This window comes from Eulemur rufifrons, chromosome 27 (genome assembly GCF_041146395.1).
Source record: "Eulemur rufifrons isolate Redbay chromosome 27, OSU_ERuf_1, whole genome shotgun sequence".
Taxonomy (NCBI): Eukaryota; Metazoa; Chordata; class Mammalia; order Primates; family Lemuridae; genus Eulemur; species Eulemur rufifrons.
In genome coordinates, this window is record NC_091009.1 from 32,193,986 (window position 1) to 32,219,649 (window position 25,664).

General features: G+C 44.6%; 1 protein-coding gene across 2 annotated transcripts in view; it reads right to left on the reverse strand.

Annotated features, from left to right (window-relative positions):
• Nucleotides 1–13,560: 13,560 nt before the first annotated feature.
• Nucleotides 13,561–25,664, reverse strand: part of NR5A2 (nuclear receptor subfamily 5 group A member 2) — a 121,899-nt gene continuing 109,795 nt past the window's right edge. For both annotated transcript variants that reach the window (XM_069459744.1, XM_069459742.1), the window contains one exon: nt 13,561–15,212. In XM_069459744.1, coding sequence (XP_069315845.1) covers nt 14,965–15,212 — 248 coding nt within the window. In that variant the 3' untranslated portion in view covers nt 13,561–14,964. The remainder of the gene's footprint in view (nt 15,213–25,664) is intronic.

Here is a 25,664-nt window from a genome sequence, read left to right on the forward strand (position 1 = left end):
CTCCGAATACAGTCACACGGTGAGGTGTGGGGGGTTAGGGCTTCAGCATGGGAGCTCTGGGGGGACACAGTTCAGCCCCCAGCAACAGTAAACAGTGATGTTACATTGCATTTTTCCGAAGGCAAAACTTGCGCTCTTGACCACATCACAGTGTGTGTGTATGTGTGTGTGTGTGTGTGTGTGTAAAGCTACTTACGGAAGTTGACAGGAAGGGGCGTGTGCACCTTTAATCGTTAAGAAAGACTTAGCAAAGGCAGTTACGTGTGAGTAGAGCTTTGAAGGATGGAGAGGCCTTTTCCCCCCAATTTAAATTGTAATTATTGTTTTAAAACTTAATTTTTCTTATTGTAAATGTAATATGTATTCTCTATTAAAAAAATGAGAGAATAAGATCACAAAAAGGAAAAAAAAAATCCAGAATTGCGCCACCAAGAGGAATCTCCTTTTAATGACTTGGTGTATATTTTTGAAGCCCTAATTTTCTTTTTCCAGATAGATTGATGGGCAGATAGATGGAGAAAACAAGAAGGAGAAATGAGCATGATTAAACCACTGTATTCACTGGTGTGTGTGTGTGTGAGCGCCCTGCTCCAACCACCTGAGCTACCCGCCAGCCTGGCTTCTCTATGCTCTGTCTTCCGGATCCTTCTCCCCTGGGGTGCCCTGGGCCGGCCACCCCCCAACCACCGCTGTCCGCGTCATTTCCATTGGGCTGGGCTCTTGTACGATAATTCTGAGATGCTTAATTTCTAGCACAGATGGCTACATTTCTATGTGGCTTTCTAAACTGTTTATTAACTATTGCCAACCATGCCACGGTTCAGAAAGGAAATGGCTTTCGGGCGTGTGGGAACCAATCAGTCTGATCGGGAACCGGCACCTGTCGGAAAGCACAAGTATCTGTTGAATAAGGAAATGAATATATACGCTGTAAGACAAATTCATTGACAATTTTATATTGGAGACTGTTAGTCACGGGTGGAATGGTTGGATCTGTGATCCCGCCGTGGCCCAAGAATTCAGAGTTCTGGAACATGACTGTGACGAACCTCTGGCTGGGGAAGTCACCCCTCCTCCCATCACTCCTAAGACACATTTCTTCATTTTAACTGCAAGCCAGGACACAGCTCATAGTGATGTCAGAAGCATGTTTCCATTTCAGTGGCGCATGAAATAATGGTGTGTCTCACAATCGCCATATCTTAGGTTTGAAGAAATAAGGTATTTAACGTTCGAATTTTCAGATTGAAAAGTGACCAAACAAAATAGTCATCTTAGTAAGAGTTACATTGTCTATGATGTAATAATGGCAACGCTGATGAAGCTAATAGTATGTGGATCTTCAAGTGCAAAGGCCATTATTCATTATAACTTTTAAACTGTATGGACGTTCCTGGTGAACTGATAGACAATGAAAAGTAGGTTTTCATGTTTTGGACCATAGTTGCTTTAAGAATCATTTTCTGGTTGGGCTTGGTGACTCAAGCCTATAATCTCAGCACTCTGGGAGGCCAAGGTGGGAGGATTGTTAGAGATCAGGAGTTCGAGACCAGTGTGAGCAAGAGCGAGACTTCATCTATACTAAAAATAGAAAAAATTAACCGGGTGTGGTGGTGCATGCCTACAGTCCTACCAACTCAGGAGGCTGAGGCAGGAGGATTGCTTGAGCCCAGAAGTTTGAGGTTGCTGTGAGCTACAATGTATGCCACTGCACTCTACCCAGGGTGAGACCCTGTCTAAAAAAAAAAAAAAAAAAAAAAAGGAATTATTTTCTAAGTTGTATCTTCTTTATCTTAGACAATCAAGAATTTATTAACCCAGAGATAATCAGTGAAAATACAATGTAAAGTTATTCGGTTCTTTTAAAGTAGTTATAAGAACAATAAAGGAGAAGATTTTAATACAAATCAGGACATATATTCATTTTTAAAGGTGAAAGAGACCATAATACTGCTTTTCCAATTGTTTTCAAATACATGTTGAAACAGGAGAAAAGCAATTAATGTTTGATTCAATCTGAGAAATGTTTATGGAGCACCTATTATGAGCAGGTATTGAGTTAGAAGAAGCTAAGGCTGTCAGCAGGATTGGGATCCCGGGTGGAGAGCCTGGCTCCCAGAACTTCATGGCGGAGGAAGCAGGACCTTCTGTGGACTTTTAATTTCCCTTTAATTCTTTAAACCCAAACAATGGCACATTACGCTACTGGGATGCACATCTTGTTTGTGCTGGGACATTTGTGACTGGTATTTTGTAAGCTTGGCACTCTCTCTCTGAAAGCACAGCAGTTCATTAGAAAGGAAGTAGGGAGGGAGGGTAGAGGGAAGGAAGGATTACCGCCTTTGGGCATCTGGGCCAGGACCAGTTTCCTGATCACAGATGGGGGAATATCCCACTTTCTTTCCTCTGACCAAGAAGAGTACGTGTCTGAAATCATCCAAGCAAAGACATAAGGCGGATCCAGCAACCTGGGAACGAGAAATGAGCAGGGCGCTTGCTGGTTTGGGGGGTGCAGTAGCCTGATTTGAGGACAGTTGCCGGCACAACAGGGGCTGGAGGGCTCGTGGAGGGGGCTGCGAGCCTTCCTGGTTGCCCTCTCCCTCCCCTCCCCCTCCACCCCTGGGAGCCTGATGGTTTCTCTGGGGCGTTGTTTGCAAAACCACTCCCATCCCCCACGCTCCCGATGCAGGGCTGAAGGAAGCCTTGGCCACCTGTGCTGCTGCTGTCAGGGTCCCCACCCCTGTGGCCACTGATGGGGTGGCAGCAGGTATTTTCCATTCCCGACCTCCCGAGAAATGCCTGGTGGAGGGACAGAAGGGGGCGCGGGGCTGCTGTCTGGAGAGCTCAGAGGCAAATGCAGATTATTAATAACAAGCATTTCACTAATCGATTACAAAACAAGCAGGCTTTGGATTTCCCTGTTTCCAGATGTTATAATAGTATTCAAACATATAAAAATGTCCGTGGCCCCAAGTTTCCCTGAAGTCCCTTCCTTAAGACTAAGCAGTGTGCACCTGTCACTGGGTGTTGGATCCTCTCTCGTACCCTGGTGTCTGCTGTGAGGCTTTGTCAAATGTCAGATTACGTTTGGGAAAGTTTTCTACCGTGCTTGAAATGCAGGAACTTGGCATCTCTGTGGATTGTGAATCGAAGTGTAGATGGAAAACCCCTTCTTTTAACTTTCATAGTAGCCTCGAAGCTCCTCTTGCACCTCACAAAGATAAATGCAAGAGGTTCTGAGGATGCCTCGGTAGAGTCAAATATCTATATCCACTCCCAACACAATGGTGCCTTATTTGGCTACAGTTTTCCACAGAATGTGGTCATTAATATAGGAACAATTTTAATCTTAGGGGAAAAATTGCATTTCTTATTTTTACCTGGCTGGTCCCAACTTACGAGCTTTTTCTTTCATCACCTTCCTTCCTTCCTTTCTCTCTCTCTCTTCCTTTCTCTCTCTCTCTCTTTCTTCCTCTCTCTTTCTTTCTTTCTCTCTCTTTCCTTTCTTCCTTCTTTCCTTCCTCTTCTCCTCTCCTTTTCTTTCTTTCTTTCTCTCTCTCTTTTTTTTTTTTTTTGAGACAGAGTCTCACTCTGTTGCCCAGGCTAGAGTGAGTGCCGTGGCAACAGCCTAGCTCACAGCAACCTCAAACTCCTGAGCTCAAGTGATCCTCCTGTCTCAGCCTCCCGAGTAGCTGGGACTACAGGCATGTGCCACCATGCCCGGCTAATTTTTTCTATATATATTTTTAGCTGTCTATATAATTTCTTTCTATTTTTAGTAGAGATGGGGTCTCGCTCTTGCTCAGGCTGGTCTCGAACTCCTGAGCTCAAACGATCCGCCCACCTCGGCCTCCCAGAGTGCTAGGATTACAGGCGTGAGCCACCGCGCCCGGCCTCTTTCTCTCTCTTTTTCTCTGTCTCTTTCTCTCTCTCTCTCTCTTCCTTCCTTCCTTCCTCTCTTTCTTTCTTTCTTTCTGTCTTCTTTCCCTCCATTCCTTAAGCTCCTCCCTTTGTCCCTTCCAGGCCCCCGTCTTCTGGTCCCCGCATTTTCCCCGTCTGTGGGTCTCCCGTGGCTTTCTCATTTCCACTTGGCACCTCTCAGCGGTCATCTATACTACTCAGCCCTTTATGCCTTTGTCAGCAGCATCGCATTTAAACACTGCACCTTCTGTAAAATTCTCTCTGGCCGGTAACACCTCAGGCACAAACGTGGCTGGCTAAGGAACCTGCCTGCATCTTAGTGTTGAAAACAAACCAGTTCCTCATTGGAGTTTCCTTTATATTAAAATGAAACAAAGCAAAAGTAAACAAAGAGAAAATAGCACAGAAAGCAGGAACCACTGAGCCACGCTATTATTTTTCCTCTTGTACTTAGTTATGCCAAGAAGATTATTTTTAAAGATGTGAAATAAGCACATGATAATGGTGTGTTTTATTGCCTTTTCATTTTAAATGTCTCACTGGGGTTGAGAAAGGGAAGATTCTTCCCAGAGTCCAGTTGTCACAGCCCAGCCAGCCTCACTGCCCGCTGCTCCCAAGGAAGCCGGTGCGCCGAGACAGCAGGGCTTGCGGCAGGCGGAGAGTTTAGTATGGCAGGTGCCGTGCGGGGGGGGGGGGGGGGGGGGGGCAGGAGGCAGTTCTCAAACCCAACTCTCCGGGAATTCGGGAGAAAGGTATTTAAAGACAGTTTGGTGGGCAAAGGGCTAGGCCATCGGGTCTGCCGATTGGCTGTGTTTGGGGTGGAGCCATAGGGCTACAGAAATTGTCTTCTTGTGCTGAGTCAGTCCTGCTCGGGGTCTCAAGACAAGCTGAGTCAGTTCCTTGGGGTGGGCCCCGGGTCTAGGTGGGTCAGCCGGTCCACCAGAACGCAGGGCCTGGAAGATGTCTCGAAAACGAGCCTTGGGTTTCACAAGGGTGATGTTATCTACGGGAGTAATTGAGAGTTATGACCATGATCTGTGTGACTCCTGAGTGGCAATTACAGGAAAGCACACGGAGACCGTGGCTGGTTATATCTATAGCTCTGAACTGTGTCTGTGTCTTCACCGAGTTCAGGCCCCCGACACGGCACCCACCTTGTGGCCCTTTGTTAATTTCATGGAGGGCGGTTTCACAGGGATGGAATGAAGAAGCAGGCGTGGAGTTTCACAGCCCCCTCTGCCAGGTTTTGTTCCGTAGATTCTGTATTAATCCAGAACAGACGACATGGCTCTGTGGCCTGGGCTTCGTGGTCAGACGGAGCTCGGCGTTCACATGGGCCTTGCCCCGTCCTGTCTGTGTGACTTTAGCAAACACAGCAGGTCAGCGATAGTCCCCTCACCCGTCACGGGGCTGTGACTGTGCCTTCCTCGCGGGGTGGTTGTAAGAATCAAATGAGATAAGTTAATTAAATGAGGACGAAGCACTTGCAAGAGCTCAATCATAGTCATTGTCATCTTTCATAAATGACAAAAGGTGGGAGTGGGTGGGCAGAGGGGTCGCCTGCATCAGGAGAGGCGAGGCCTTCCTTCTGCCCCTGGGCGGCTGTGCCCGTCTGAGCCTTCCCAGGGGGGTGGAGGGGAGCAGTGACGCTGGCCTGGCACTGCCCGGGGAGCCTGGCTGGTGTCCAGGCCACACAATAGTCGCAGGAACATTTGACACTCAAATAACACAAGGCCACAGGGCAGGAGCGGAGGGGAAGTTAAACCTGTTAGAGCAGCACTCGGGGGGGGGGGGGGGGTGCAACACGTGTTTCCACACTTATTTATAGAAGCTCGTCCCACCTCTGTGGCAGGGGCCTTTTGGCAGTCTTCGTTTATTTCTGGGGAAAATCTTTGGGACAAGAATCGTAAAAATAGCCAGTACCTTACTAACTGCGCCAGTAGCGATGGAATGTGGGCAGAAACGAGAAGCACAAAATGTTTTCTCGTCATAAACGTCACTGTGCAAACGGGTTTGTGATAAACAGGGAAACCGGGGATCCAACTGCGGGGTGAGAACAGTAGCGCAGCTCCTGCAACACGGTCGGGACTAGTATCTGGGGACGAGCGGGTGGCTATGGCGATGTTTCCCGTTGAGGTGGTGCCCAGCAAAGGCTGCTGCCCCCACATTGTCATTCGTGTGAGACTCGGGAATGCCTGTCGTGGATGTTCCCAGGGCACGGAGCAGCCCGCACCCGTTCTGTGCATGGTTGTAACTGAGCTTATCGAGGCCCTTGTTGAGGCCAAGGACATTTCTGGTTATTGGGTGTCACAGTGTTTAGAAGTGTCCCTGTCACCATTGCTTCTTTTCAATGCTAAAGAAAAGGCCCAGTTGATAGAGTGAATGTTGACCAATGATGCCTTGGCGTGTGCTTTCTGGAAGGCACTGTAGCTAAGTGGTTCAGACCATGGGTTCGGAATCAGCCAGACCTCTGTTTGAACCGTTCCCCTGTCACTTACTGGCTGTGGGACGTGGGGCAAGTTATTCAACCTCTGTAAACTTTAGTTTCTTTAGTTGTGACACAGGTTGTTGTGAGGATTAATTAAAGTCATGTTTGTGTATGAGGGTAAATGTGAAGCTTTTAAAACAAAGAGACCCCAAAATAAAGTGGTTTAAATAAGAGAGCGTGTATTTCTCCTCACTGCTGGAGAGGCTGGTCCATGGACGCTACTCCACCGGGTCATTCAGGGTCCCAGGTCACTTCTACCTGTTGTCCCTCAGTCTCTGGTCTTCAGGATGGCTGTCCACTCCTGGGGTCCAGCCACGGAAAGGAGTGAGAGACAGAGACCAGGGAGCGTGGCCCGTCTCCACAGACGGAGAGGACTGAGAAGTCCCACTTGTCATTTCTGCTCACGTAGCCCCATGTCCCTCACACGGTCATGTCTAGCTGCAAAGAAGGCGGGAAATGTAGTCTTTAGCTCGGTCCAGGAAAAAAGGCGGGAGACAAAGTTTGGGGAGATAACTGTTGGTTATCAAAGCGTGGCACATAAGTGCTTAAAAATAGACGCTATGATTTTCATGCGTTCTCTCTAGTATGTTCCTCTCGTGCATTTCCTCAACTAGATCATTGCCTGGAACAATATTTGTCTAGTGAGAAATGCTGGATAAATGAACAATTGGTTTTTCCATCATGTGAGAAGTTTTTGCAGATGTCGTGGGTTCTCCGGTGCAACTTTTTCAATTTGCTGCCAGAAGGGCTGGGAGAGCAAGTTACCAGAACTTTCCTAGATGATGTCATCTAACCACAGGCCATTTCTGACCTCCCAGGGGAGGTGTGCGTGGGGGAACCGGCACCTGCGCCGGGAGCTGCCCCCCACGGCGGGGCAGATGCTGGAGGAGCAGCTGTGAATGAAGGAATACAGGTTTTCAAAAGATGGACATGTTGCCTCTTGTGAAATGTTGCTGCTGCCTGTTTGTGGGGAGGAATAGGTCTCACGTGTCTGGCAGGCTGTGGTTTTTCTCCTGCGTCGCAGGTAAATACTGAAATGGGCTTTGCGAATTCATCTCCTGCGCACTTAGGTCTCTGGAGTTTGCTGGATCTTGCCTCTCAGCATCTCATCGTTGCCGCAGGCTCTAAAGGCACAAGCACATCTTCCCTGGAAAGGAGAAGTCGGAGAAAAGGGCCTGCCTGGAGGTTCGGACCAATCCGTTTGGCTGACCGGGCTGGAATCTTGGACTGTCATTGAACGTGACCCCGTCACCCTGTGTAGAGTCATATCCCGACACTGCTGTGCAGTCCAGCCTTAGGTGGGACAAACAGTGCCTGGGAGATCGTCAGCCTCTCACATAGCTGGTTCCATTTTTGGACAGCTCTGACCGTTCCACTTTTTTTTTTTCCACGTTGTGTCAAAATCTTTGCCCCCATAGTATCCGTCTAGCTAACCCCTACAGGTTTCTCTTCTCTGGGCCCACAAAGCGTAGTTAGGATCCTTTTGCAGCTCTTTGTTCAGATGCTGCACCGTGAGGCTGAGGTCCCTGTGTTCGTGGAGTGAGGCCGTTTTCGCTGCCTCCGTCTTTGGACTAAGGACATGCTCAGAGCAGGAGCTGACATGCAGTGACACCTGCGAATCACCGCCGAGGGAACCGTGAAATGCATTTGTGATAATGGCTTTAGAGCAGATGAGCATATTGGACGAGCCCTAGAGCATCCCAGTCTGGGCCCCACTAAGATGTTCACGGGCAAAGTCAAGGAGACCAGTGGGGAGGAATGTGGTCCATGAGTCAGGAAACGTTAACTCTTTTGTGTAAATCATGTGCCCTGCCTGCTCTGTGCCAGGCACTGGGCCAGGGGCTTAGAAATGACTGGGTCATTGTCTCTCCCCTGCGGTGTGCTCGCGGTTTAGAGGGGCCACCCTGGGAAGCAGACACAGGGGACCAGAGAGAGAGCCATGCGCATCAGAGGTCCGGGGCCCAGACAGTGGGTGTGTACGAGGTGGGGACAGGCAGCCTCTTGGCCTCGGTTTCTCCGAGTCTGGCTTGAACTTTCCAGGCCCCTGGGGAACAGTGTGTACGAAGGACAGAAGCAGGAAGGAGCAGGCCGCGCCCAGGGTGAGGCGAGCGCAGGCAGGTGTGGGGAGGGCTGGAAGCGGAGGCTAAGAGTGTAGGCAGAGGCTCTGTCAGAAAAGGCCCGGACGCCGGGTTAAGTAGGGGACTTTCTCCCAGGATACCTGGCATCAGAGGACTGTAAGTGACAGAGTGACAGGATCAGCTCTGGGGGAGGAAGAACACTCTGGCCGCAGCTAGCAGTGAGGTCTGGCGGGCATCAGGACTGGCGGCAGGAGACCAGCCTGGAGGTGACAGCGTGGGGTCCGGCAGGAGCTGGCCAGGGCTGATCCGGGAAGGAAGGGGGTGGGCAGACTGGAGAGAGAAGCAGGAAAAGTAACTGGTGAGACTGGGATCCTGAGGCCACGCGGGAAGAGAGAGGTGCGGGAAATACAGCCGATGGGGGACCCTGGGCAGGCCGGGCTTCAGTTCCTGTCCCTAAAGTGCTGACAGGCCCTGGCCTGGTCCGGCTCTCACGGAGGGGGGGAGGTGGGGGGGGAGGTTCCCAGCCTGCCGAGCACGGGGTGCTGTGGGCATGGGTGGGAGGAGAGGGTGTGTGCGCCGCAGTTGAAGAGTTAGACACGACTCTGGTGGAAGGACGACCCACTCCTGTCTCTCCTTGGCTGTGACTAACGTGGTCCCGGGGACAGTCTCAGACCTGACTCAGTGTCCCCAGGATCCCGGCCCGGGATGCCCGGTGCCTGGTGGGGCAGCCCTGGGTCTGGTCCACGCTGGTGTCCACGCTGGTGGAGCGCCCCCCACCCTCCCCCTCCCCCTCCCCCTCCCTCCCTCCCTCCCCCTCCCCCTCCCTCCCTTCCTCCCCCTCCTTCCCCCTCCCCCTCCCCCCAGAAGCCTGCTCTTCTCTCCATAGTTCAGCTTCAAAGTCACTTCAGGGACTGCTCAGCGATCAGTCTAATTCCACCCCGTTTCTGCCACTTTGTCTCTTTTCTAGCAACAAACATACAACGTTTCATTGATTGGCTCTTAGCTTTTCTGCAAATAAAACCACCATCACAGCCTGTCACCAGTCCCCGAATCATTAATTCCTAACATAAAACAAATGGCTGTGCGAGACCGTGATACAGTATTGCAGGAATATTTACGCTCAGCGACTGAACTGTACGCTTCCTGGTCAGCGTTGAGGAAAATTGGTCTTTATTATTCCAGGGAAACGTCAAAATCACTGAGTACTGTAGCATGTTGACCTGTGTTACGTTGGGAAAAACTTCCACATGTTTCTCATAAAAATATACATCAGAGATGGCTTCAAACTGAACTTCAAACTTAGTTAAAGGTACAAACCTCTTCAGTTACTTTGAATATTAAATGTAACAATCCAACGCACATCAGCGTGAGCCGTTTCTTTCTCAGGGGTGGTGGCCTCGTGCTGATGGATTTAGCAACTCGGAGCGTGATATTCTGCGGGATGGGAGGGAGGGCTCTGCCCTCCCCAGAACGACCTCTGCCAGCTGCCACGCTGGGCTTTGGGAACTCTCTCCACCACTTTCAAAATATATATATATACATATAGGCTGGGCACAGTGGCTCACACCTGTAATCCTAACACTCTGGGAGGCTGAGGCAGGAGGATCGCTCGAGGTCAGGAGTTTTAGACCAGCCTGAGGAAGAGCGAGACCCCGTCTCTACTAAAAATAGAAAGAAATGATTTGGACAGCTAAAAATATATATAGAAAAAAAAAAATTAGCCAGGCATGGTGGCACATGCCTGTAGTCCCAGCTACTTGGGAGGCTGAGGCAGGAGGATTGCTCGAGCCCAGGAGTCTGAGGTTGCTGTGAGCTAGGCTGACGCCCCGGCACTCTAGCCCGGGGAACAGAGTGAGACTCTGTCTCAAAAAAAAAAAAAAAAAAAAAAACCCTAAAAAACATATATATAACCACTTATAGAAAACATTTAAAAAAAAATCTATGTGCTTCCTCTTGCTCGATCGCTGTGATGATCACTGGGGTGTGGACAGACGTAAAAATGCATCAAACTGCACACTTTTCTGTATGTAAGTTATAGTTCAATTAAATATGAACGTATATTTTCATAGTTCATGGGACGTCTGCAAGAATAATTTAAAAAGTTCTTTCGAGTTAGAGGTAGAAAGGGGAGATGTGTTTTGTAGACCACTATTTATTTAGTTGCTTAAAAATCTTAGTTCCATAATCTCCTAGGTGCAGAGTTTTGGGTCAGACTCCTTAGCGTCTTTTTGTAGGCACCTGGGACAGTTAGTGTGTGCTTAGCCAAGGACGGTACCTCCTGCTCCTCTTGGCCCGGGTGGGGACGGGAAGGGTGGAGTGTGACGAGGGGAGGCTTGACCATGACTTTTCACAGCATTGTTACGTGCTTTGGGGCTCTTGTACTATTTTGTAATAGAAGTTTCATTAATTTCCAGAATGGATTTTGCTGTTGTTTGTCTTAAACATTTCCAAAGGCACACTGGTACTAAAATAGGCTAACTTCTAGAACATCGGCACTTTACTTTTTAGGGTTAAACTCTGGAAAGTGTAAAGGCTTTTATGTTTCTGAGTTATTGATAAAATACTTGTACACTTCATGGTGGCGTGATGCCTGACTTTCTCTAATATTTTTGCCTTTTTAAGTAAATACTAAGTGTCATCCTGGTTTAGAGACAGAATGGGACGGTGTTTAGGAGCATCGATCCTGGAGTCAAAGTGCCTGGTTTCAATCCACTCCTCCTCCTCTGACTAGTACAGGGCTTTGTGCAAGGAGCTTTAAGACGAGAATAATAATGCCTCGTGGAGCTACTGGGAGGATCAAGGGGACTAATACAGCACCTAGGCAGCGTAAGCGCTACAAAAACGTTAGATACCATTCAGATGTTTCTGCCAGTCTGTTATAACAGTAAATGACATAAAATGCTTTATTTGGTGTATAGCAATGATGCGCAGAATTAGTTCAGGTGTCCATGGAAGGACAACAGACCACTCTAGAAATCATCTAGACGGGCAGGCACAGCGGTGCGCACCTGTAGTCCCAGCTACTCGGGAGGCTGAGGCAGGAGGATCGCTTGAGTTCAGCAGTTGAAGACCAGGCTGGACAATGTATCAAGACTCCATCTCAAAAAAAAGAAAAAAGAAAAAAAAAAAAAAAAAGATCTAGAGAGGGAAAAGTATGTATTCTCGTGGAATTTTTTTTTTTTTCATTCCATTTCTAGTCAAGTATCCTAATTACTTAGAAGCTTCAGTATCCAATAGAATGAGGACAACATAAAAACTTTTAAAAATGGTCAGGCTGGGCATATCAATATTTATTGAAATACTGAAAAAAAAATTTCCATTTTGTTGAGAAATTCCTGGCAAGAACTGACATGACAATATGTATTTCACTGATACAGTAAGAAAACATCAACAAGTAACCAACTGCACCCTCTAAACATTGCATGGATTCGAATCCAAGGCAGCTGCAGATCTGGAATACAAATGGTCAGACGTTACAGATTGTGTGTTTACAAACACACACCAACTCTAATAAACCAAGCTAAGCCAAAAACCTGTATATTTGAGTCTGCTTTTGCTAGTCAGTCCTCTCATTGATAAGGCAGTTGCTAAGTAAATTCAGGTTACGAATTGGCTAACAATTAACATTAAAGAAATTTCACTTGTCAACTTCGGGTGGGCCAGATGCTGGCTGTGTTGTGTCCTTATCAGCTCCTGTCACCTCGTGTCACCGGCAGTGTGGATGTAACTCACCGTGTTGCTTTTTAGTTGTTCTCATGGTGTAACCTACTAGGTTAACAACATACCAGTATTCGACGTCTTTTAGGTTTAATATTCAGTGGGGAGTACTGTATATTTAAAATAAAACATGTATTTTAAGAATCAGTGCAGCCAGCCAGGCACAGTGGCACACACCTGTAGTTCCAGCTAACCGGGACGCTGAGGCAGGAAGGTCGCTTGAGTCTAGGAGTTGGAGGTTGCAGTGAGCTATGATGATGCCACTGCACTCTAGCCTGGGCAACAAGAGAGACCCCAATGCTAAGACAAAACCAAACCCGAATCGATGTATTTGGGTTTTTTTTTGTTTGGTTTTTTTTGCAATGTTAAAGACCCTCCAAATAACTATCCTTCAAATGTTGTAATCGTCCCCGCCCATGTTACACATATATGGTGGAACCGTTTCATTAACTATTGACAACACCATTCCTCTTCCCCTGTCTTCTAGCCCACTTGGGTTTTGACCGGGGCAGGCAAAGGTGGTGCCGTTCTCTGTAATGCTTTGGGTGTGAGCTCTGGTCAGCGATTTTTCATTGTCTTTGAGCCATGAAAGTAACACAGGTGACTGAGATTCTGCAAGAGTTGATGCCCAGCTTAGCTAATGTGTACCCTTCATGTGGACGAGTATTAGAGGTGATTAATAAAAATAATAAAATAATCCTTTTTGTACACACAGAAGTAATAACTAATATCTTTGGTATACAACTTACAATGCTTGGAAAACAAAACCAGGGTAAGACTCCACCTTGTTAAATTCACTTGAAAACAGCGGAAGCTACCAGTCACATATTTTACAATAGATATTAAATAAACTAGAGTAAGAATTATGAAGATTTACAGACATTTAATCAAGTGAATGATTTTAATTCATTAAGACCCTTCTATGTCCCTGAACTATGTTCCACTAACTTGAAGACATGCTACCGTAAACACATATATTTGGTTTCTTCAGTCTTGGCTATATCTTTTACAAAGGTGAAACCAAGGAACAATAAATTAGCATCATAATTGTCTACAGTTGAAACTATGATATACAATATAAATAAACTATTTAAAAGCCAGAAATATTTATGAAAAAATTAAGGGACTAGGAGATACTCTTATTTTTTTTACAGTTTCTACAAGTGATTGTGCCGCCGATAATCTCAAAAAATTAAAGTCTAAATGAGATTTCCGTCGTTGATTTTAGTGTCTCACGACATACAATAATTAAGAACTGTTTAAAAATAATTACCAATCAGAAAAATAACATTAAGGAAATTACTGCTTTTGCTATTTTGTAGTATCACGGTTCCCCACCCCACCCCAGGACCTAAAGAATGTAAACACTATATTTTATTTGACTTTGAAGTAGTAATACTTTATTTTAAACAAATGTTGATCCACATCTGCACAGCTACCTTTTAGAGTTGTGAAATAAGGCAAGACTTTCATACCTGTGGCATTGCATGTTAATAATACTGATATAGTCGTCCGGATGTTTGCAACTCTGTCCTTCAGAATTTGGTCTATGACTTAGAAAGGTCAGTATCACTCTCTTCCTTTTCCCTTTGGGGAAGAACTGAATTACTTTAACATTTTTTCCAGGCCACATGTAAAATCACCATTTCCATCCCAAGTTTAGGGCATATTCAATTACAGCAAGCATATGAACCTTGAGTCAACTTATCAGCCCATCCTTTCTTTTGCACGGTTTAACATGCCTCGATTTTGTTTTCAACTATGTGACATTCCAGCAAAATAGGCTTTATGTTTTATTTTTAAACGAACTACAAACCTGGATGGTGAAAAGACCGCGGTGTATCCTAATAAGCCTTTCTGCTAGAAATTTTTATGGAATCCCAAAATGTCAAAGCCACACTTCAGCAACAGCAGCAGAAATAGGGTCTAACTTGCTTTAGCTATGGAGCATGTGCTTTAAAAGTTTGTAGTCATTTCCCCTTCTATAGATTAATGCTTGTATAAGATAGAAGAGGGACGCTGCCTGCTTTTTTAACATTATGAACATGTGACAAAACGAACTTGAGAACATACTTAAAATGCCAAGCTAACATAGTAATAGACTGTTCTTATTAGCTGTTTGCAGGTCTAAGACACAGACATTCAAAATTAGGCTTTTCATGATTTGGTGGAGCTACTGTGGGGGGTGGCTCAACACAGGTCTCTAGTACAGATGTCGCGATCGCAGGGCGGAAGGTGCACGGGGGCTTCCAAGGACGAGGGAGGGGCTGTCGTAGGTACAGCTGACGCCTTCTTGAGTCTTGTTGCTGTTCAGCTTTACCATGGAGGAATTCTGTAAGCTTAGATCTCCCCGTGTTTAAGCCTAATCCATAACACAGGTTAGTTCCTAAATTTCTTCATAGCGGAGATCAGTTTAAATATACAAGCACTGTTGTGTCCATTTCTATTCCGATAATAGTGTTGGTGTCCACCTGTGAGTTCAATCCACTCCATCAAAATGTCTTGGACGTGGAATCCTTTGGGGAAGTGAAGCGTTTGATTCACAGTTTGCAATACAAATACCCTGATAACATCATTTATTTGCCATTAAGTATTTGATTATTATGCCTTTTTAAATTCCATATCCTTCAACCAAGTTTTTTAATTAGCGTTGCTTGGAGCAGTTCAGAGTACTGTTTTTCCTTCCTGTTCTTCTTTCCCTCCCCCTCCCCCTCCCCCAGTCTCTCTTTGTTTTGAAAGCAGAGCTCCTAGGGCTGTGACTCATGCTCTCTTTGCATGCAGCATTTCTATGAGGAGGTTATTGTAGGGCACGTCCCCGTTCAGGTGCTTGTAGTAGAGGTATTCTTCAGCCTGCATGCTGATGGCCCGGATTTCGGGTAGTCGGAGAAGTAGCTGCCCAAATTTCTCTGTTTGCTGCGGGTAGTTGCACACTGTGTAGTCCAACAGGGCGGCGTTGACTTGTTCCTGCACACCTTCTACCAGCTGGAAGTTCTCAAGGTTTTTGACATCTGCATAAAAAAAAAAAAGCAACAATATTTCAATGGCATTTTACTTCCTGTTTACTCAAGCAGTGTGTGCAATGAATGAACGTATTTTCCTTTTGACATAAAGCATACTTTACATGCTGCTGAATATTCAGCACGCCCCACGCACCCAGCTTCCTGGGAAAATGATCACAAAAGAGATTTAGAAGAATGTCTTTGTTGAAATTCTGCATGTACCTCAAATCAATTAGACACCAATGGATTTTGAGCAAGGTCAACTCTTTTCATATCTTACAAAAGGAAAGGTTTGAGGATTCCTAAAGTAGAGGGATCATAATATATTGCTAGCAAATGAGTCCCTGGAGAAAGACCTATCTTAACCCAGTATATTACGCAATTCATATAATTCTGTATTAATTTTTCTGACCCAAGGTGAAATCTGTGTCCAGGGTATGATGTAGTTAATTCTAATAAAAAGTGACAGGGTTCTTGTTTCTGTTTGACATTTTCTAAATGATTCTGAAAGCCTTTGACTTGTCTAGCCTATGCTAATGAACCATCTGGTACACTCCAGTGACTGCCAGCGGAATATTCGCTGCTGGGAACTCTCTAAAATATATATCTCGGTGACTAATGATCTTTATCAAATGAAAGGCCTGTCCTTTAGGCAGAACACAAGCCAGGATGGTCAGCGCCCTTTAACCTGAATGTGGTTTCTGATACTTTGTGTTTCTTTTTTTCTTCCGGTCCTGGTCACTCATATAAAGACGACGAACATAGGCATTTTATCCTCCCTACCTCCTGGTGATCATCCAGTTGTTTTAAGACATCTGCCCTAGAGGCTCCTTATAAATACTGAATAAGGAAGAAACACAGAATCAGAAAAGACAGACTGACATACAAATACAGAGACAATGGTATGTTAGCATTTCTCTTCTGGGGTTTATTTATGTTAACTGTACAACTTTTATACAATACGTACATAGAAGCCTCTGGAAAAAATATACAGATATGTGTGTGTGTTTACATACACCCATGCTCAGAAAATAAACAGATACAGCCACTCTGCCCTTTATTTTCTAATTGGACAAAAATAAATGAGAGAAACCACATAGTAAAAAGGCTAAACTCGGTTAATGGTTACCATAGTAACTCATGGCCAATATTTTCAGCGTTATGTACTGTTTCACATAGCCTTACACACGTGTGTGTCCATTTTGTTATTTCTAAATGGTTTTACAAGGCTGCCGTACATTTCCTGTTGAAATGTGTTCAGGACGATTTCAGTGTTTACATTTGGGCCCTAACTTTGCATTAAACATGCTTCCCTTCTGCAGCCCCAAGTCTCTGACCCAAATTAAACACAGTGCGGAATTAGTACTGAAATAGATACGTAGTGTGAGAGTCGGATGCTACATCTATTTCAAAGTGCAATGGGAGACTCAAAAATATTTGATTATTTATTGATGAATTGTGCAAGTACTACTCTATTAGGAGCTGTGCATCTTCTCGTGGCAGCCAATTTGACGTCCTCTGGATATTTCATACATGTGGCACTTTACAGTTAATAAGGCATTTTCCACCTATCTTATTTGAAATATTTTTAAACGATTTTAAATTACTTAAATATTTATAAAGATGACTATGAATCCAGAGTTGCACTTGGTTCAAAATTATAAAACAATCAGAAAAACATGCAATAGGTTGTAACTTGGTAAAATCCACATCACTGTTGTGTTATAATGATGTAAACATCACTATAAAAATTTAAAATGGAGTATTATTTTATGCTACACTCAGAGATACTCGCACAAGCGAGAAAAGCCAACAGTCGTAGTAGAGATTAATAGGGAGGATATGTAGGAATATGTACAGCATAAAATGTAAGATAAATGAAAAATAGTCTTTTTAGAAAGTTGTTTTTGAAGCTTCCTTTTTTTGATAAATGTATTTTTAGGGAACTAGTTTTAACATTCTGTGATAAATTATGCCACTGTGTTAAGAAAAATAACTACCAACAAGCATAAAACAAAGAATAGATACAAGTTCTGGTTTATCCACTTAGTATTGTTACAGGATGATAATCTCTATGAATACTGGTCCAGACGAGCACGTCTGCCCCCCAGAGTTTGAAAAGGTGTGCAGTTTCCCTTCTGGCACGAAAAGATACAGGTTTCCCATACTATGGCCAAATACGTAAGTTTCCTCAAAAAACTCATCAGAATTGAATTCATAAGACTGAAATAATTATCCCATTAAGCTATTTTTAATGAATTCATCACTAAATATAACAAAACTTATGCTGCTAATTGCCACAAAGATACTTCTTTGCTGAATGTCTACTTTGTTTCTATGTCTGTACACACGGCGATGATTCTGATATTTAGGTTAAAAGGTTTAAAAAAGAAAGAAAGAAAAGGAAGAAATTTTGATTGAATTACTCTCATTTACTGACATTTAACTGCTGGACCGGTACACTACTGTCTGTGTCTGTTTAGCTGTTTATTTCTCTATGTAGACTATAAGCTCCTTGAGGTAAGAATACACATCACTCGAGGCAGGCCTAGGGAACATACCAATTACTCTTTGCATTACTCTGTTGGTGTATTTGCCCAAGATGGACATAACTGTGAAATGACCTATTAAAATATCTTATAAGCCAATGACCTTTTTCGAATTAGAAACTTATTTCCAAATATTTGAGATATATACAATACATCTCTCCCTGAAATAAAATACTATCCTTGAAATGTAATAGTGTTTTCAAAAAAAATCCTGCAGTAAATCTTTTTATGATCTCAATAATCAAGTCCTAATTTATATGTTCTGCAAATGAGAATTTTCACTGGTCAGTTTTGTTTTAATGGAATTATACTTATGTTCTCCCTGGGATCCTGAGTCTCTGGGCCTGACGGGTAGACTTGTTTTTGCATTACAGGCTGGCTCACAAGGACGTCCAAGCGATGCAGAAGATGAGCGTCAACACACAGATGATACCACATCCCCCAGAAGACTTGGAATTTTCTCTATACAAGGTAACCATTAACCTTCTTTTTACTGTTTTAGGAAGAGTCCAAAAACTTAAAAAATGTGTTCCCGAAATACGGAATTAGTTTTTATGTGAATTCATGCCCTTTGCTGAAAATTTGAACGTGAATTCCATTTAAACAGAAATTTAAAATCTTAATCATTTTCTCTGGGATGTCCCTTCCTATAAAAAAAATCAAGCCTTATTCCACATTAAGTAATGAAAAGTAGCTGGCATACTTAGGAGTCTTAACTCATCTAGAGTAGGAGTTTGGATGTAATACCAGGAATTCACAAATGAATTGATATTAAATTACATTAGAAAACAAAATCCAGACATATGATTATTCTGAGAACTCCAGAAATACATATTTTTGAGATTTGCTGTTTGTTTCCCGTATTAAATAGCTTTGCACCACGTCTGGATTTTCGCAGGAGACCCCTCCCAGCTGGAGGACCAGAGATTGATCTGAGACCCAAATTCCCACCCGTTCTTCTGTGGCATTTTATGCTGGGTCTCCAAGTCTCCTGCATTTGGCACTCTGTGTGCTCCTTTGAAATTTATATAAGCTTCATTTTAATACAATTTAAAAACCACTGGTTAATGAACCCTATCATTACAAATTCTGAGTTGGAAATTGTATGTAAACAGGCAGAGTCGTCCCCAACCCTTTCTCTAGCGCCTTTAAATTTTGATGACTGGCAAGAGCATTTGGTGCTTCTCTTAGCATCAATCTCTTATCTATTCTACTTTATGCACTCAGGGACTAATTACCAACTTTTTATATGAAGCAGAATTACGATAAGCTCACAGTGGGGTGCTCAGATTTTTTTTCCATCCTTATTGGAAAGGAAACCCTTAGGTCTTCTTGCATATATTACAGTGCTGACTTTTCAGTCCTACGCAACATTCGGGCTCTGTCTGAAGATGCTTCTCTCTGCCTCCCTGGGAACCGCCCCAGTGGAGCAGGCTGCAAACCTTCCTGTTCGCACATTTTCCCAGAGATGGGTGTCCTCTGCTGAGCCAGAGGGTGGTGAGGCTTGAGTGGAGGGTGTTGTCTTTTGCCAAAAGCATGATTACCTTTGTTAATTCTCCACAGGTGGGGGGAAAAATCGTATCTAGTCTTTTAATAGACATAAAGGTGGGAAAAAGAGGTACCATTTTGCACTCAGTGAATATTTTTTCCCTTGAGACTTTGGAGAGCTGAGAATCTATAAATTGCCACACGGTTTGTCCTCAGAAGGCCCTTTCCTTGGATAAGCCAGAGAAGGAGAAAAAATACATTTTTCTGTAAAGAATTCATTTTTAAAATTAGTTTTTAAAGGGCTACATTTGAGTAATTTGCACAAATAATTTGGTAAGGAATTTTGGAGACTGGAGAGCAACATATTAGTTCAAGATGGGAGGGCAGGAGATTTTTGGTGCTGATGCCTAAAATTAGACTTTATGCTCAGTTTCCAGCAAAATCTAAAACTCAAGATTTCAAATTCATTCCCGTAAGTCCCTAACAACATAGGTGTATGTATATGCTTATTAGCCCAATAGCTATTTTTTACCAACTAGAACATGCAATTCAGTGCCTTCCTATGCCAATTAGTAATGAGAAAATGCAACCCTTGGCAGGAGCTATGTACAAAAATGTGGACGGAAAGCATCTATACTATTTCTGTACATAGAAATAACAAGACCTCCACTCATTGGTGCTTTGTAGTGTACGGAGCCCTCTGACATGCTTTATTTATTATTTCCTACCTTCATGTATACACAACGTATGAATTCATTCAATCTGAGAGCCCTGGGCTAGGTGTTGAAGATACAGAAATTTAAAAAAAGACACTCTCTGTGTCAAGTAGCTCATTCAATGTGACACAGATACGAAGGGGGTGCCTCGGGGCCACCCAGGCTGGGCACCTAACAAGGGACAAGAGGGAACCTGGGGGAGGTGACACCTGGAAAGACGAATCAGAGTGAGCTGAGCAACACAGGGAAGCAAACACACGTCCTGGCAGACAGTAGCCTCTGGACAAAGCGCCCGAGAAGGAAAGAGCAGAGAGGTCCTTGGAATTCGGTTAAGCAGCTCAAGCTTTGCAGACAAGAACAGGTAGGCGAGACAGGATGGGCCATGAGGTCTGAGACTGCGAAGGTGTCGCCCATCAGACAGTCTGGATTTTATTCTGAAAGCAACGCAGAAGCACTGAGCGGTTTTAGGAAAGAAGGAAATGGCCAGGTGTCTGTTATGGGAGAAAGGGGATGGCCATTGCTAAGGAAAAAGGAGGACGAGCAATATTGAAGGAGTCTGGGCATGGCCATGTTGAATTTAGGGAGCACAGAGGTTGCTGGGTGAAGATGTGCAGGAAGTGGCCGGGGTGGGAGGGCTCGGTCTGAGACCTCCCCGTGTGCAGGTGATGGGCGAATCCCCAGGAGTCAGTGACAATGTGTAGAAGAGAACGAGCCTAGGGATGGGACTCTGCAGACAGCGAACTTGTAAGGCTTCTATCTAGGAGTTTTAGTATCTTAAAGGCCACAGATCATAATTACAAAGAGTAGTCACACGTGAGAGTGAGCACAGCCTGGTGTCCCAGGGGGCCTGTGTGGGCACTGCTCTGCGCCATCCTCACCCCAGCCCTTCCCACTTGCTTTGTAGGGGTGCCAGGGCTAAGAGATAAGAGTTTCTCCACTTTTGCCTTTTTCATTAATATATATGGAGTTTAGAAGAGAAGGGTCCCACTGATCAAAATAGTTTGAAAGCCGTTTCATTGTGTGGCACAACACCAGAGAGAATGGGGGTCTGATCTGGCCGGCCCTGCTGAGCAAGTCACTCCACTCCTGGGTCTGTTTTTCCATCTGCAAAAATGGGGAAATAACTCGTATTTCTTAGGACTACTTAAAAGTAAAGTGATACTTTAAATATGAGTAAGCTTTTAAAAATTTACAAGTATTATATATTCCCAAGGTATTATTTTTCTTACAATTTTACCAATAGAATTTTGGAGATGACATTTGCTCCCAGTCCACAGCTGGAAGGTGATCTTCCTAAACAGCATCTGATCACTGTCCCCACCATGAAGTTTCATGGACAAAACAGAATCTCTGGTGGCGCAGATTTGCACAATTAGGGACTCCTTGCAAGTTTATCCAAATCTTAAGTTTCAGTTAAAGACCCTGTATTCTATTTTATGAATTTTGAAGCCAATGTCCCCAGGGTATACGTGGCACTCTGCACAAAATGCTGCTCCTCTAGCACAGTGCCCAGAAAAGCCAGGGCCCTGGAACTAGTGTTGCATAAAGAACCCCACCTGCAGCGGGGCCTGCCCTTTTGTCAATTTTGTGTTCAAAATACGCAATCCCCAGAGGCAGTGGAGTTCTTTCCCAATGCAAGAGAATATCCTCACTAATGAAATGCCTTGATTTCTAGTCTTAGTTCTGTCCCTGTCTGACTGTGAGTTCACGGAGGTCATGGGCATGACACTACTCTGGGCCTCAAGTTTCCTCATCTGTGAACAGCAAGGGCTGGACGTGAAGATCTCTGTTGTCATCCACAGCCCCGATATCCTACATCTGTGTGATGATGAATCAAAGTTTTGCAAGGAAGACACTGGATTCACATTGCTAACAAACAGGCACAAGCATCGCGCTCTACATTCATCCCATTAACCCATCACCTGCTTTTTTACTTAACTGTCTGAATGGTACTTCAATTCCTCAAGATGGTATTTTACCTGAATTACAAATTCTTTCAAACTTTGCTTAGCAGAGAGCTCTGATTCAGCGCAGTGTGCCATAGGGAAATGGCAACGGAATTCATGTACACGAACACTGCACCCTCCCCCGCCTTTTACAAGGAGCAATGTGGCTTTTGCATGTACAAAAGCAAAGCTTGTGGGAGTCTCCAAGCCAGCTCCTATGTGCTACGACACAGCAGGCATCTTTGCTGTGAGGACACAGAATACAGAACGGAACAAACGGCATCACTTAAATACTTCAACCAAGACACTATTTCATGGATTTATATACATTTCCTTCCCAGAATAAAGCAGTAACCCTCTACCATAGCCTAACCGCGAGAGGCCATCTCTTTGCCTCACTCACTCCTGCCTAGACGCACTGGTCTGTCTTGCTGCTTCTTCAACACACCAAGCTTGTTTCTGCCTCAGGATCTTTGCACCTGCTGTTCTCTCATTCCGGATGGCTCTTCCCTCCTGTGTAGGACTCACTCCCTCACTTTACTTTGGTCACCTTCTCAGTGAAGCCTTTGCTGACTACCCTTTCTAGAGGGTAGTCACTCCCAAATCACTCTGTCCCCTCTCCCTGCCTTATTCTTCATTAAAATTTGCTTTTATAACATATTGACTGTAACTCACGTGCACTGCAGCATTATTCGCAGGAGCCAAAAGGTGGAAGCAGCCTGTGTCCATCAGTGGATGAACGAAGAAACGCACTGTGATATATACATGCAACGGAATATGCTATTTCGCCTTATAAAGAAGGGAGGTTCTGACACACGCTACAACGGATGAAACTTGAAGACATTACGCAACGTGAAATAAGCCAGTTACAAAAAGACAAACACTCATGATTCCAGTCACATGAGGTACCTAGAATTGTCAAATTCATTGACCGAGAAAGAGTGGTGGGTGCCAGGGGGCCGGGGGGAGTGGGGGATAGGTTTGCTGTTTAATGGGCACACGGATTCAGTTTTGCAAGATAAAAAAGAATTTTAGACGTTGGTTGTAAAACAATGTAAATGAACTTAACACTATTAAACTGTATGTTTAAAATTGGTTAAGAAGAAATTGTATGTCCTTACAAAACCCTGCATATAGATGTTAATGGCAGATTTAGTCATAATTACCTGAACTTGGAAGCAACTAATGTCCTTTAGTAGGCGAAAGGATAAACTGCGGTACACCCAGATAGTGGAAATATTACTCAACGCTAAAAAGAAATGAGCTACGGAACTGTGAAAAAACATGGAGGAATCTTAAATGTGCATGATGAAAGGAAAGAAGCCAGCTTGACAAGGCTCTATATTGTGATTCCACCTGTGTGACAGTCTGGAAAAGACAACACTATGGAGACAAATAAAAAAAGGTCAGTGGCTGCCAATGCTTTAGCGGAGGGAAGGATGAACATGCAGAGCGCAGGTTTCCAGGGCGACGACACTACACTGTCTGATGCTATCCAGGTGGACACACGTCATTATACAAACCCACGGAATGCACAACACCAAGAGTGAATCTTAATAGAAAGCTTGGACTTTGGATGGTAATGATGTATCAGTGTTGTTTCGACAGTTGTAACAGAGGAACCACTCTGGTGTGGACCGTTGCCAGTGCGGGAGGCTGAGCACGTGGGGGGCAAGGATGTGTAGGAAATCTCTACACCTTATGCTCAATTTTGCTGTGACCCTTAAACTGCTCTCAAAAAAATAGTCGATAAAAACACAAGATTGCCACATAAAATAAATTTAAAACCTACGTAAAAATGGTAAATTTTATGTTGTATTTCACCAAAATTAATTTTTTTAAATGTAATGGATTCATAAGTGTTTATACATAATGTAACGAACACCTATGAATCCACCACTCAGCCGAGAAGGCAGCAGCTTTCAGGCTCCCACAAATGAGTTTCTGATGTCCCAGGGGTGACCATGATCTAGAATTTTGTATTTCCTCTGTCCTTTATGCCTAAACTATATATTCTCACTATTGCTGGTCTTTGATGGACCTCCCATTACACATACATTTATCTAATCAACTTTACAGCTGCCTGTCACCACCACTAGAATGACAGCGACAATGGCAGAGAGTTGGTCTTGCTTGCGGCTGTCTCCTCAGCACGCTGCCGGGGCAAGCAGAGACCCTCAATAAACAAGTTTCTCCATGTTGCCCTGAAACTGAAATCTTTTTCTTTTCTCTTTTTTGCCTTTGACATGCCGGTATCCTTCCATACCAAATTTATGGCAGACTGTATTTTTGTGTCATGTAGAATTGTTTTATAACAGCAAGCAGAAAGCACAAACTCCATTATGTATTATACTTCCTTGGGAAACACATTCAAATACGAATTCGGGCTGGGTGCTTTGACTACAGTGCCCAGCCTGCCTGCTTTTCTCGACTCCTTTGGACTTCTCGGTGTGTAGAACATTTTAGTTGACAACGTTCAACGCCTTCCCAGCTCACTCAGTGACCTGCGCCGACGGCTGCACGACTTTATCACCTGCTCCACATACACCTGCTCACGGGGTATCTCCACCCGACGGCTACAGGGCATCTCAAACACACAACGTCTAACACTTAGCTCAGTCTCTCCAGTTTTCTAAACCTGCTCCTCCCGTCTTTCTTTTACCAATTCTTAGAACAAGATGGATCCATCCAGTTACCCAGTCTCTACCTAGGAGCTCAAGCCAGAGACCTACACTCATGCACTACCTCCCCCTCTCCCCTCCTTTTCCTATCCAGCCGAGTCCTGCCGAATCTGCTTTCCAACTGTGTTTTGCATCTGTCCTTTCCTCTCCACAGCCGCCACCATGACTAGCCTCTACTCCTTCAACAACCTCCTAACTGCTCTCAATTCCGCCAGTATCGCCTCTGCCTCCAGTCCGTGGTTGTCACTGCCCCCAGAGTGCTGGCCCCTGTGTCTGGGACCGTATTCCTCTAACCTTCATTTGCAAAATTTCCACTAATCCCCCGGACCTCAGCATAGACATCATTAGTTCCAGAAAGCCGCCTCGAACCCCTCCCGACTGTGATTCCATAGCACGCTCCACCTGCCCATCCTCTTGGCACTGGGTTACATGGTAATTTTGCCGTCAATGGTGAGGACGGGGATATGACGACCTTGTTAATTGTCACCCTCCCCAGGCATAGCATGGTGGCCGGACAAAGTGGGAACCCATGTCACTTTTGTCAAACGAAAGAATATATTCTCACATTTATTTCATATTACAAGCCTTCCCCCTTGCTTTTGTCTGGAAGAGCTTCCAGATACTTCCGATCATGTCTTCCTGGTCAAGCTTTTCTTGATTCTCTGGCTGCTGACTTGGCCTCGCCCCCTCTAGTAGACTGCATCTCTCAGAAGGCAGGGAGCTGCCTTACGCTGTTACTCTCCACATACCACAAGTACAGCACCACACACATAAAAGGCACCCACGGCATGCATTATTGAACTTGCTAATTTGTATTAAGCTTCCATGAATCTTAAGCATATGCAAATTGGTCCAATGAAAACACACTGAGCACTTTCTGCGTCCCAACAACCCCAGCTACTACATTCTTAAAGTTCCTCACCTTGTGACATTCATAATCGATTCCAAATAAAATAGTACAACTCATGTCCTATAATTTTTCTCTAGAAAAGGTATGATTTGATTCAAAATTGAAGACATTGAGTTGAATGAATAGAAGGAAAAACATTGGATATGTTCGAGGTTGTGACGTGGGAACCTG